The sequence below is a fragment of the Seriola dumerili genome, unplaced genomic scaffold, assembly GCF_002260705.1.
Source record: "Seriola dumerili isolate Sdu_G_001 unplaced genomic scaffold, Sdu_1.0 BDQW01001387.1, whole genome shotgun sequence".
NCBI classification, from domain to species: Eukaryota; Metazoa; Chordata; class Actinopteri; order Carangiformes; family Carangidae; genus Seriola; species Seriola dumerili.
This window is the reverse complement of record NW_019175642.1, coordinates 125203-139397: the sequence shown is the minus strand read 5'-3', so window position 1 is coordinate 139397 and position 14195 is coordinate 125203. Positions and strand designations below refer to the sequence as shown.

The 14195-nt window shown below is 40.5% G+C and overlaps 1 protein-coding gene across 1 annotated transcript in view; it reads left to right on the top strand.

The window, feature by feature from the left end:
* Positions 1–13777, top strand: part of mamdc4 (MAM domain containing 4) — a 39119-nt gene extending 25342 nt beyond the window's left edge. Inside the window, exons 10-28 of the mRNA XM_022768033.1 lie at positions 3864–3954; positions 4046–4159; positions 4661–4744; positions 4854–4991; positions 5105–5244; positions 5722–5830; positions 5942–6046; positions 7495–7629; positions 7935–8062; positions 8510–8726; positions 8828–8965; positions 9055–9182; positions 9621–9711; positions 10489–10638; positions 10801–10926; positions 11066–11190; positions 11370–11472; positions 12320–12516; positions 13742–13777. Of these exons, the coding sequence (XP_022623754.1) occupies positions 3864–3954; positions 4046–4159; positions 4661–4744; positions 4854–4991; positions 5105–5244; positions 5722–5830; positions 5942–6046; positions 7495–7629; positions 7935–8062; positions 8510–8726; positions 8828–8965; positions 9055–9182; positions 9621–9711; positions 10489–10638; positions 10801–10926; positions 11066–11190; positions 11370–11472; positions 12320–12516; positions 13742–13777 (2355 nt within the window). The remainder of the gene's footprint in view (positions 1–3863; positions 3955–4045; positions 4160–4660; positions 4745–4853; positions 4992–5104; positions 5245–5721; positions 5831–5941; positions 6047–7494; positions 7630–7934; positions 8063–8509; positions 8727–8827; positions 8966–9054; positions 9183–9620; positions 9712–10488; positions 10639–10800; positions 10927–11065; positions 11191–11369; positions 11473–12319; positions 12517–13741) is intronic.
* The last annotated feature ends 418 nt before the right edge of the window (positions 13778–14195 follow it).

Sequence of the window (14195 nt, the reverse complement as noted above, 5' to 3'; positions counted from 1 at the left end):
ATTTCACTTCATCACTACTCAGTTGCTTATTCTCTGGTTACCAGCCTACTTCACTCACACTCAGTGACTTGACTCTGATGAGAACAGCCTGGTCTCATCAGAGGACATTCATAGAGGATCCCAGTAACCAGTCTTTAAGTCGGGCAGTTAGTGGCCAGTCAACATCTCTTAATGATCAAAGCAGTCTGCGGGCCTGTGTCCAGACATTTCAATCTAAATCAATAATGTCAACCTGTAGGTGGGACTAGATGAAAAGGCACCAGATCATCAGAGTCATTAGGAATCATCTTCTTGGGACTTTGAATGTACAAAATGTAATGGCAATCTAATGAATATTTGTCCAACTATTTCATTGTGAACCAAAATGGTGGACTGACTAACCGACTTACTGACCATCCAGTCAACATTACGTATTCTTCAATAGGGCCACGGCACAAGCATGATTGAAAAGAGCATACTTACTGAATTTTTAAGTCACAAACTCAATTCAAAACCACAAGCAAGAGTGTGAGACTGTGAAAGTCAAGTTCCTTTAGTGATGAGTACAACTCAGCCTGTGGGAAGTTGTTGAATATTTCTGTGGCTCTGGAAGAGCTTTGACTAGTCTGAGAAAATAGTAGTGACAGCTTTGCAACTAGAAAGTCTGTGTTTGACACTATAGATAGAGAGATAGATACTTTATTTGTACCCTAGGGCAAATTCATGAGGTGTGGGGAGTTGTGGGAAATGTAGGATCCAGTGTTTTTGGAGGTTAACCCATGCTAGGGACTGAGAGTCAGGATATCTCAGCCTCAACTTTATTGATCTGATGCTAAATGATTGGAGGAGTTTTAAAAAGTGCTTTTACAGTGGCTGAAGCATGTTACAAATTTCCCAATTGAAGATCAACAGACACACGGATCATTCTAGAAGCAGAACTGTGAGGGAATCAAGGAATCTGTGTAATAACTGATGGAACTGTTCCATGGTTCCACCACTCTTCTTACCGGCATCACTTCACCAAACACCTCTGCAAAACACACACACACACAGATCAAGCTGCACAAGTGAACTAGAAGAAGATGGCAAGACCACTACATGAACTCCACGCTGAGATAGAGATCGCCAACAACATTCGCAAAATGACCCCTGAAGAGAGAAGGGCGTATCTCAGGAGAGAGAGCTTTAAAAAGCTGAGAGAGATGGAGATGGAGAGAAGAAGAAGAGTTGCTCTGGAGGAGCTTCAGAGGAGCAGGAGAGAAAAGGAGGAAAGAGATAAAGAAGCTGAGAGTGTGAGAAGGCAGAAGGAAAGAGTTGAAGAGGAGAGGAGGAGGTAGGAGGCCAAAAAGAGAGAGGAGGGAAGATACTCAAAAGGCCGTGGAGAAAGGAAAGCAGGAGCAACTGAAGACAGAGAGGCTTCAGTGGAGAAAGGTCATGATGGTGAAGGGGCAGCGCATCATGAGAGCCAGATACACCATCAGTGATCTGAAGAAGGCGCAGCAGAGGAGGCGCGAGGAGGCGGAGCTTCGCCATGTGCAAGACAACACCAGCTCAAAATGCCTGACCTCTGTGGTGAAGAGCCAGGAACAGGGTCAGAGAAAAACTCTGATCAACAATTGGGTTGGAGAGCAGACGACACACTGCAGCTCCAGGGCTGAAGGAAAGAGCCTCAGGTCTGAAGCTACACCAAAATCCACCAAGGCCCTGCACTGGCTGCACAAGAGACTGAAGTCTGGACTCAGAAAGAAGCAGGATGAGGATGAGCAGGCGAGGAAGAAGGCAGAGGTTCGCATACTCAGAGAGCTGTATGGACAGAGGAAGTGCAGCCGCCTCTTGTCGGAGCAGATTGATGGTTACTGCATGTCCAGGAACCGCATCCTCAAGCAATCCATGTCCTGAATGGAACCCATCCTCCCCTTCCTCCTCCTCCTCCCCTACCCCCCCCCCCTTTCTTTTCCCCTATCTACTCCCTGAGACACAGTAACTTCAGTCATGTGACCTGCTTTAATAAAATTGTGTGACACCATGTGAGTTGTAATTGAAGTTGAATGTGGCCTGTATTGTGTATTAGATGAACAACACACCCTGAGTCACCAGTTCATTAGCTACACTGAGTCAAACGAATGCTGATCTAAAACAGTGGTATAACCTCAGTGAACATTGTGTCGAAACTGTTTTGGAGATGAGCTAATTTAACTTTTGGGGTGTTGTTGATCTGTATTGTGTTATACTGACAGTTTGTAATATCTACTCGCTCTCATTGATATGAATGGGGAGCAGCGATGGTGCCAAAAATGGAAACAAAAAACTAAATCTATTGCACAATTGTTCAACATGTTTCACTCACCAAACGTTGAGCTGAAATGTTTGATTTTTGTCTTCCATGGTGGCCACAGTGTTTCCAGCTCATAGACAGATGGATTGTTGTGTTTAACACATTGTCACTGTGAGGCCACCAAAATGAAAAAAAAAACCTCATACCACACTGTTTACCATGTCCTCCATATTTTCTCTGTAGTTTAGTGTGTTAGCCTCCTGATAGTTGCTTTATTAAGGGGTCAAAGTCCATTTGACCCCTTAATCATAAACGCACCACATTCAAATAATCACAGTTTTATTTATATCTGATTGGCTGGTCTGGTCAGATAAAACTGGATACAGTGAGGAGAGCAGTTGCTTCTCTATCATTTCACTTCATCACTACTCAGTTGCTTATTCTGTGGTTACCAGCCTACTTCACTCAGTGGCTCGACTCTGATGAAAACAGCCTGGTTTTTAGTTTTAGTTAATCAATGAGATTTGATCTCTAGATCTGATTGTGGTTTTTGTGACTATCTATTGTCGATCATTTGCGATCACCTTCAAGACGTAGCGGTTTGAAATTAAATACATTATGGGCTTATGTATTATTAGATTCTATGGCTTCAGTTTTAGATAACATGAAACAGTGCGTGTTACAGCTTACAGTGCTAAAGGACACTCATAGACAACCACTGGCAGTCTGGCAGCTAGTGACCAGTCAACATTTCATAATGTTTGTTGTTAAAAAGCAGTCTAGAACCGGGCCTGTATGTACATATATTTCATGTATGGAAATTCAATATTTATATACAGTATATATGTTACATTTGCATATGGGAAAAGTGATCCTTGCACACCTGTACACAGACAGGTGACATAGGAGAGTAAAAAATGAGTCAAGATAACAAAATGTAACTCCCACACACTGTCGACACTTCTAGTAAATTTACTGTATAGCCACAATCAGACACAACAACCTTGTGCTCAGGTGGTTCATATAGTAATACACAATATACAACAAATATTTTGAAATCAGTCTTTAAAATGTAAAAGATGATAATCTGTGGGCAGTGTCAGTGGACTGAACAGAACACAATAAAATAAATGTTTGAATAAGGATCTCAAATGTGTGAGTTGTGAGCAGGATTTGAACTGAGCGTAACATTTTACTGTTGAATTATCATTTTTCGGGTATTATGTAATGACAACACTTTTTCTAAAGAACCTCACATATATACAGTGCATCTGCTAATTCTCTACTGCAGTTTTTTGTTATGCATATATATCTGCGTATTCATGGGAATTTTGTTCCAAAAAAAAACACCTACTTTCAAAAGAAAGGACAAGGAATGAGAAAATTTTGACAAACTCATGATTCTTATACAAGTGAGGGGCTTTGTGTTTTAGACATATTCAGTAATGAATTTCAAATAGTAATTTTTTATTTCATAAAATGGGTGTATAGCACTTTGGAAATGAAGGATTCTCTTTTGTATGTAGAGAATTGTAATGACTCTATATAATAAATTCACCTCTTGCCCATTCATCTTATTTTTCTCTTCCTCTGTGTTCTCTCGTTATAGATCGTAGTAATGGCAGCAATCAGGGACTTCGCATATGGAGGTATCGCCGTCGACAGCATTATGTTGTCTCCTGAATGCCGCCCATCAACTGGTAAACCCTCTAACTACCTTAACTTAAAGAAGAACAAATGTAATTCCACATCCATCCTAAATCTGCTGTCTCACATTCTCTTCTTGAACAGCAAATTATTCCATCCCAAAGTTCCCCAAACCTCCTAAAGACCCGTGTGCTGAACCAGACCAGATGTGCAACTTCCACCCTGACTGTGCAGGAGCAGAGGATGAAGCCAAATGTGGTGAGTTTATTTACAACTGTCTTACTGTTATCAGAGTATTCAAAGTATTTAGGATTTTATCAGAGACAGCTGACGCTCAATTAATCAGCCTTAGGGTTCAGGTGCCACCGGGGAGTGACCCAAAAAAACAAACTACAAATGCTATATTTTAGTTTTTATTCAATCACTCAGAAAACAGTCAGCCAATCAGAAGAGAGGCTCAGAGTTCCTCTCTCCTGACTGTTGTTACTAGAGCTCTAGAAAGAAGCCTGAGAGAGGAGATGTAAAACTACACTGAGATGATTTTATATCTTCTTATGGATCGACACTTTGAATAAAAAACAGGGGAAGTGTAAATTACGAGACCTTTAGCTGTAATTCTTTGTTAGCCTATTTCTTAGGGGCCAAAACATGCTTGTCCTGATGTCTCATGCATCCTGCATGTCACTGTTGCTTTGTTGTGATATTTAAGAGGGTTTTTTTTTTTTTTGAGTGTGATGTCTCCATGAATCTTGTCTGCAGGGGATTTCTCTTACCCTGAGGGCAGCTCAGGCTGGACTGATACCAGCATTGGGAATCAAGGTTGGATGTATGAAAATTTGGCAGGTACATCTACTCCACCTTTACATCCATCTACTCGATTACTCATTAGCTAATATGTAGTAATTAAAAAATGACAAAATCTTTTAATATCTGTCTCTTTGACATTTCTTAGGGGAATACCTGTATGTAGCCAAGGCCCCGGGACAACAGCTGACTGAAGCCCAGACACGGACCCCCCTCCTGGGCCCCTCTGGTCCAGCCTGCACGCTCAGCTTTGATTTTGCAGTAACTGGGAATCCAGATCACATTGGTACTACTGTTGGACTTATTATTTAACATGCCTTCTTCTTACTCTTTTCATTTTTTCCCTGGCGCACAATTCAGATGTGTTGACATGACTCTGTCACCATCTGTCTGCTGCAGGTGAGGTGTCCCTCAGGGTGATTGACAGCTTGCTGGGCATGCAGCCTAAACTGTGGGAGTTCAGTGGGAAGACGGGAATAGGAGAGGCTGAGTGGCAAAATGCCAGTGTAACTCTTGGAGCCAGAAAACATCGCTTCCAGGTCAGCTTTTTTTCAGGGCATTAATGACGCTCATATACTCTAACTTTTTTACACTTAAAATTTTTCCCCTGATGATGAGATTCAGCTCAGAGATGTGAACCTCTGTTCTCCTCAAAAACATATTTTTTAAATGTGAAATTTATGCTTTGATGAAGCCACAAAGAGACTTTTCAAGCCTGTCAGTATCAAAAATATTGAATCCAACGTACAGTAAAGTACATTTTTAACCAGGTAGTTTCAAGAAGGAAAATATAAAGGCAACATTAAATATGAAAATAGGAAATAATAGAAAACAGCTGAACTTGTTAAGTACAGGACAGCAGCTATAGAGGAAGCAAAGATCATTTCCTGTTGCCACCTTTAGTTGGTTGAAAGAAAACAGTTGGATCAAAATCTATTTTACAGTCAAAGCTGAACTGGTTGAATTTTGTGAATGTCTTGTTACTCATTAGATCTGTTCTGTTTTATCTTGTCCAGCTGGCGTTTGAAGCTCGCGCAGTGAAACTGTGTCCATGCGCCAAGATTAAAGTGAAAAACGTTCGTTTTCTCAGCTGTTACGCTGACTATTTCCCTTCTTCTCCGACAGGTTGTTCTCATGACTCTTTACAGTATCACACAATACTGCACAATCCATATTTTACCTTGACATCTCAATGCTTAAATTTAACCAATGACTGAAAAAATGTCTTTTGTTCAGGACTGTCATGTAACTTTGAAAATGACCTGTGTGGATGGTATCAGGACAACAGCGACAACTTTGACTGGACGATGCTCAGTGGGATGGACCACACCATCGGGATCGGTGAGCTCAATTAAAAATGTTAGAAAACATCACATTTTGAATGTGTCCAATAGAGTAAGAATGAAAAAATGATTTCAATGGTTTGTGGCAATGTTAATGTTATGTAGCAGCTTTTACAGTCATTATAAGTGTCTTACTGTTCGGTGTATTGGCCATTATGTCATCTATCTAAATAATTTTATGTACACAATGAGAGAGGATAAATATTCATATTGCTCATAGTTACGTGTCAGCATCAGTGAAAGGAGTAAGGCCACACAGATTTAATTAAATTAACACTATATGTTTTGATCCCGGCTGGATTTGTGTCAGGTCCAAGATTTAGAGTCAGTGTGTGGGAGTTATCTTTTCATGGGTTCTTACATTCTGACATTTGGGATGTTATTCTTGCCCCAACACAGCCTCAAGCCTGCAAGCTATTATTATATCCAGAAAGTGTCAGTGAAGATGGAGTGAAAACATGGCGCTCCATCCATTAATGAAACATCTTTTTTATTTTTAAATTGATAAATGATTAGGATGGGACTTTAGACATTTAGTGATGTAGTCAGATTCAATACCAATACAACAATCTAAAGATACCCCATTAAAAGTGAAAGCCCTGGTTTCAAAATCCTACTTAAATAAATGTAAAGATGTATTATGAGGAAAATGTTTTTAAAGTATCATGGTCAAAGTTGGGTGGTTGCTGTTAATGTCCGACCTAAGGAGTCAGACCCCTCCAAAGGATGATTAATGGGGTAGAACAGAAGAACACAAACACAAATTATATTCATTTTTTCATATTTTTTCTCCCATTTTGTTTTGTGAAATATTGATAATCTTAAGAATTTATTTAAATGAACCCATCAAAGAAGAAGGAAAAATCTGTCTTTGGTGGAGCTGCGAACGATGTTAGCAAGTGTTAATGGGGTGATGTGAAATGTGACAAGGAGCCCCAACTAAACACTGCTGTTTTGTAAGAGGTCACAAGCCAAACAGATGTGAAACCACTGGATAAATCTTCAACAGTGTGTTGTATTTTATAAACGTTTTTATGTAAAATCTTCATTTGAATGTAGGAACAACTATAACGATAGCTGTAAGATAAACGCAGTGGGGTGAAAAGTACAATATGCTCAAGTTAAATGCAAGTACATCAAAACATATTTTAGTACAGTATTTTAGTGAATGTACTTAGTTTCCATCTGTGGTTTTGCACTTTTAATCAGTGATATGACATTAATAAATAGTAAACTGTAAAAGAGCTAAAGTGACAAAGTCATATCTGTTATAAATGTGCTCAACTTGACATATAGCTCATAAATTGCATCAGTCATGCTCACTATAAATCATTAAGTACATTTGAAGAAGATACATTAGTTGTAGAATATAAAGAGTCAGTGCTGTACTTGTGATGCTTTAAAAGCTGACTTAACTTCCCTTCCCACCCTTCTGTTGTTGTCCAGGCAAAAGCCTTGTTGTGGACATGTGGAGCCCCTCCCTGCGCGGTTTGTTCGGACGCTTAGTTTCATTTCCACAGTTACCAAGTTCCACAGATCAGTGCCTGTCCTTCTTCTACAAACTCTATGGGCCGAACACAGGTGAGGATGTGACTGAACAGGAAGCAGTTTAGAGTTAAATAATGATAATGAAGCATAATTTCTTTAACCATGTGAATATGTTTTAAAGGGAAAAAAATATCTGAAGTAACTGACGTCATATTATTCTGTTTGTTAAAACTTTTTTTTTTCCAAATGTGTGCTTTTGATCACAAACTGACAGAGAATGGCAGATACTGTATGTTGGTTTGTCAGGAAATATTATCTTGATCCAAGCTGGAAATAATCCGAAAATGTCATATGATGTCTTCTCATACCATCCTCTCCCACTCACTGACCCCGTCCAGGTGCCCTGAATGTAAAGCTGTTAGATAAACACGGTTATGAGACCGTCCTCTGGACCCGCAGTGGGGCTCATGGCAACATGTGGCACGAAACCCACTGCACAGTGCCACAACAGCCCACAGGCTTTCGGGTAGGAATGTGTTCAGTCAGTCTGAAGTTATTAATCAATGTCTCAACATTCACAAAACATCACAAAACAAAACGTATGGTTCATAGTAAACATCAGTGACATGAAGGGGGACAGCACAGTATCATGAACGGGGACAGCACAGAGACATGAAGGGGGACAGCACAGAGACATGAAGGGGGACAGCACAGTGACATGAAGGGGGACAGCACAGTGACATGAAAGTGGACAGCACAGTGACATGAAGGGGGACAGCACAGTGACATGAAGGGGGGCAGTGCAGTGAAAGAATCAGTTGGATTGGGGTTTTTGAGAAACTGTGCCCCCTTGTGGTAAAATAAAACAACACGTTGGAGTTTTTGTTTCCCAGTATTATAAAAAAAGAAAAAACTACTTTGACATTATCTTCCTTCCATTCCAATGTCTGCAACTTTTTTTATCTACCAACAGCTGATGTTTGAGGCGGTTCGCTCCGGCTTTGACGGGCAGGTGGCCATTGATGATGTGGCGTTTGTGGCCCGTCCATGCACCGTGCCAAGGATGTGTTCCTTTGAAGGCCAGCGCTGTGGATACACCAGCTCTGGTCAAGCTCACTGGCTCCACCGCAGCGGATACAGCACCACGATAGCTGGACCCAAAACTGACCACACTCTGGAGACCGAGCTGGGTGAGAGAGAGAGAGAGAGTGTCTCATTAAATATTTTACCATGTGAGCAGAAAGTTGAGAGACAGTGAGTTGAGACCATCTTGTTTCTGGTTGGTGCTCAGGTTTCTACATGATGGCTAACACCGCAGCCAACATTCTCCCCTCCGGCAGCACTGCAGTCCTCACGTCCCCTGTTCGTCAGGGAACCGCCAGGACTGAGTGTGTGCATTTCTGGTATCACATGGGAGGAGTGAATCCTGGTGAGACACCCTCACACACAAAACATGCACAAAAAAATAAAGAAATAAACAAATAAACAAAACACAGTTTAACAGTGCATACTCTGCAGGTTCTCTAACAGTGTACATGAAGCCAGTGAAGGGAGACAGGGTGAAGATCTTCTCTGACAGTCTGAATCAAGGAGATGTCTGGCGCCATGGCAACGGCAACATCTCGAGTGCCCTTGTGGACTGGCAGGTACAGTGTGGAGGCTGGAGGGGGCTGATGGAACAATTGTAGTCTTTTCAAGTGGCCAGTAATGATGTGATTGATTATTTTATGCACGGAAAATAAATTAAGTAATTACTCCCATTTGCAATTAATAAATTATTACCAACAAAGTGGTGAAACATGACAAATATGGGAAATAATACATTATGTTTCAGCATTCTGCCTGTAACTATAGACTGTATCTGTCTTTCTAATATATTCCGTCTCACAGTTAATTCTCTTCGGCCTTTTTGTACAATTGACTTTTTGTTGCCAATAAAATCCCCAGACTGGCTTTTAAGGAAATCTCTCCAGCAGAATTTGACCCAGCAATTTTAGAGAACCATTCCTTGTAAACTTTCATTTGTAAGATTGTTTGTGTGTGCAATATAACGAGCTGACGCCTGTGCTGATGTTGTTCTGCAGTTGGAGTTTGAGGTGGTTGGCGCTGGAGGCAAAGACACTCACGTTGCAGTTGATGACATCTTCCTTTCAGCTCACCCATGTGAAAGTCAAGGTTTGCATCACTCTGCCTTATAAAAATTAAGGAGGAACTCAAAAGAGTTTTAGCATGCTGGTTCACCTGGGAGATATGGTGCAATTTCAGACTAGAACCTGTGAGCGCTCTTTTTTGTTTTTACTCATCACAGTTAGATTACAGTGAAAAAGGTAATATTATAGCCACAGACGTTTGGTTTCTCCTGGTCGCCATGCAATTTTTCAGCTCTTTAAAGAAGCTCTCTCACTGATTTTTCCACAATATGTTCAGTTTACTGTCACAGGGAGCTTTATTCAGCCTGTTCAATGATTCATCAAGGATTTCTCAGCAGAAAGTCTGTGCTATGGGGTTTTAAAGACGTGGCCATTTACCAGGCAGGGATGCTATGATGAAAAACCATGTTGAGTTGCATTATGGGAAATGTATGCCCATGTGTTTTGGGAGGTTGTTAAACTATTTTACTCACTTATATCATTGCACTTTGAGTCTTATAAATACATCAGATTATTATTAATACAATGTAAAATATAATGCTATACAATAGTCAGCATAATCAAAGAGTACACAAATTATTATTAATATTAGAATTTGTTATCCCAATTTTGGATACTAAGGCCACATCAAATTAAAAGGCTACACAAAGCAAAGTAGAGACACATTAGACAGAGACATAGACTTTTAACAACACAAAAGCTGCTACAATTAGGATCCTGGTAAGCATTTTAACCTGAAGAACAGTACATAGCTGTACCTTCTTTGTGAAAGTGTCCGTTTCTGTTCTGTGAAATATCTCAGGTTCGAGGTGTAACCTGGAGAGAGGGATGTGCAGCTGGAGCAACACTCAAAACATTAAAGCTGACAAACTGGACTGGGAGCTGACGAGTCAGGAGGCGGAGAGGCACTACTCCACCCCAACTGAGGACCACACTCTGGGCACAAAGAGAGGTAAAGCAGAGACACACAGGGACAGAGATACTGTGACTGTGGATATTGTGGCCCAAGGGGTAGAGAGCAACACTTTGTGTCCTTTTTTGTGTTTATCCGACAACATGTAGCAAAAATGTACTGAAGTGTAAAACCGACCACCTTCCCTTTTCTTTCTGCCAGGTCACTTCCTGTTCTTACCAAGCAGCAATCGGACAGCAGGCAGTCAAAACGCTCAGCTGCTGAGCCCTCACCTGCCCCCAACCAAGGGCACCTGCCTGAGATTCTGGGCCTGGAGACCCCTCTCATGTAATGATCCATTTTTTAGATCAATTTTTATGCCTAGTTCATCTCTGGTTTGGCAGATTCAGGCGTCTTGATGTGTGCGATGCATTTACTTTTTCGTATTTTATTACACAACCCATGTTTATTGTTTGAATGTATGTAGCGGACAGTCGGCTGTGGGTGTGGAGGCTGTCTGAAGGTCGTCTCCATCAGCTGCTGGTGGTGAATGACCTGGGAAGACCATGGAGACGCTTTGACATCAACATCACGTCCACTGAGGAATACCAGGTCAGACTCTCACCTGCGAGAAAACTGTGTTTAATCTATATACTAATATAGTGATTTTAACACCTAAACCCTATGTAGTCTTCTCCACTGCAGAAGAAACGGTATGTTACTTTTGCATTCAGGTTTCTTTAACAATGCTGTCTGTTGTTTCTGCTGTTGTTGTCTTGTCTTGTGAACAGATTGTATTTGAAGGAATGAAAGGTACATCAGGCACTTTGGCTCTGGATGACATTGAGTACACCATTGGGGTCAACTGCGCTAAGGAAGTCACAGATCCAATAAGTAAGTGCTGAAGTCCCAAATCTTGCATTAGATTTTAAGAGCCATGCATGTGGTTTTGCACGTTTTTAACCATAGTGTTTGTTTATGGCCTTTTTTTTTTTTTTTACTGATTTTCTCCAGAAGAAAATTTTAAAAAGAGGCAGATTGATCCAATTTGATGTCTATCCAGATTTTAAGTCCCCACACACCCAAACAGAGCTGAGCTCTCTGCTGTAAGAGCAAACCGACCTCTGCAGGTTACAGTAACTGTGACTTAAGCAGCACTGAAAATGCTTCCAATTATAGAAAGTGAATAAAAATATGGGAAGTTTTTGCACTGCAAAATTAATTTTTTAAATCTTATTTTTTTTCACAATCAAAAAAGATAATAATTATAATACTGTATATCATACATTAATATCCAGTTACTTACAATATTACAATCTGAAGATCATTTTACGAATGTGTAAAATTTGCTTGAGATCAGTAACGCAGCACAGTTCCCTTTATTTTAACATGTTGGGTTAATGCAGCTGCAAGGACACACTAACATATAACTATGCTGCTAAACAGCAAGCATTTTAATTTATATCTTCATTTTTTTAAAAGTCAATTTTCAAGTTGACAGTCATAGCACTTTGAAACAAATGGCTGTCGAGAAGGTTCAATGTTAGAATGAAAATGTGTGATATGCTTTTAAAGAGGTTTATCAGGAAGGGAATTATTTATTGGCAACACTGGCCTAACATGTAAAACCAGCATTTCAGGCCATTGACAGAATGTCTCACTGCAGTGTAATGTGTTCCCATTGTCTTCCGCACACTCTCCAGTAAAACCAAAAGCTAAATGTTTTCCATCTCCTCTGTAGCCACAAAAAGAAGTGACAACAGAGGAGGGATGGCAGCGTCTGTCATCGTGGTCCTGCTGCTGATCGCCACTTTGGTCTCCCTGCTGTATTACTACTTGCGAATCCGCCCAGAAGTCCAGGCTATGACTGGTCCATCATCATCATCTCCCCCAACTGGTGGTGGTTTCACTAATGAATCATATGAGCCAGACCTCACAGTGAGTTCATCTGATATTCAAACCTTTGACAGTACTAAAGGATAATGCTGGTTTATTACAACTTAACAACAACTTACAACTTAAGTTGCCAAGACACACTGTTTCTCCTGGGTGGCACAGTTACCAAGAACTATTGTGATACAGTGAGCGAGGGTATGTTAACTGCAGATTATTTGAAGCTAAGCTAGAATGCTAGGCTTCGCTAGATGCTAAACTAGGAGCTGAATGAACAAGGAAACCACAAAGGCTGCCACCAGAGATGTAAGGTAGCAAATCTGAAATGAAACAAAGAACAGAGAGAATAACAGAGCAGAGAAGAAGGAGAGCAAAGATTAACTCAGAATATTGAGAAGAAGTCAATAAATCTATAACTTTCTGCCATTGTTGGCAAAGTGTCATTTAAATGATACTGCTCTACAACAAAGATAGCAGAGGGCAGCATTTGTAACACTGGTCATGTCGTTGTTGTAGCTGAATAAAAATGTCCTTAACCGACTAAATAACATCCTCAACACTTTGTTCATTTCTCAATTGATAAAATGATCCAACCACACTAAACATACCAGCCACATATCTACTAGAACCTAAGAGCCCACCCTGCAGATGACATAAAATACCACTGTTTTTAACACAAAGAAGTAGCATACGTTAGCTTTAATGTAGCTAGCAGCAGTTTTTCCTGTAGCATGACTGATTACTGGATAATGTTTGTTCATTTTAGCAAGACCGTATGATGGTTCCACCAGCACAGAACCATCCTATGGAAGCTGGCTTCAATCATGTCTATGTGAGTGTACTATTCATGACTAATGTTTTATTTCATTATTTATTTGATACGGTGGCAAGACCATATACTCATCCTTGTTCATTTGTACTCTGAAAGCACAGTTTAATAGATAATTACATATACATATATATATATATATATATACATACATCTTAATATATCTATCTAGTGAGAAAGTAGACTACAAAATACAAAATATTAGTTTCTTATCAAGCAGAGATGAAGCATAGCGGTGTCCACTGGAGTTTTCCTGTCCAAAGTCCAAGATAAACTATTCATAGGACTCATTATTTTTGTTTTTTTGGCAGGGCCATTGAGAAGACTGATACAGAACAATATTACTGTTTACTAACAAGTTTATTATCTTTCCTAGACTAGTTCTGGCCATATTAAAGTTGTGCTCACTGACGATCGACTCTTCTTCCTGTGCTTCTGCAGGAGTCTACTAATGTCAAAGAGATGGAGGTGGCGTAAGGCTGGGGGAGCGGTGGTCCTGCCACCTAAAGGTGGCTTTGTGAAATGAAGGCGATATCACAGCAGGAGAACTGCTTGTGTCGCCCTTACATGACACACATACCTACACGACACACACACACACACACACACACACACACACACACACACACACACACACATACACAAAACACACAGCCCACATGCTGAAACACTGATGAAGGCCTAATCAGCGCCGCTGCCTGAGATCCGGTGGAGCCCACGACGGTCGCAGCTCTCTGCCTGAGGACGGACAGATGGAAGTCAGAAGCAGAACGTCAAACATGTCATGGATGGAAATTAGCTTAGCTTTATTTAAAAGTGAGACTGACCATAACCCATGATTGTTTGCATGCAGATATTTAGGATCCATTTTGGATGTGTAAGGTGGTTCCAACAG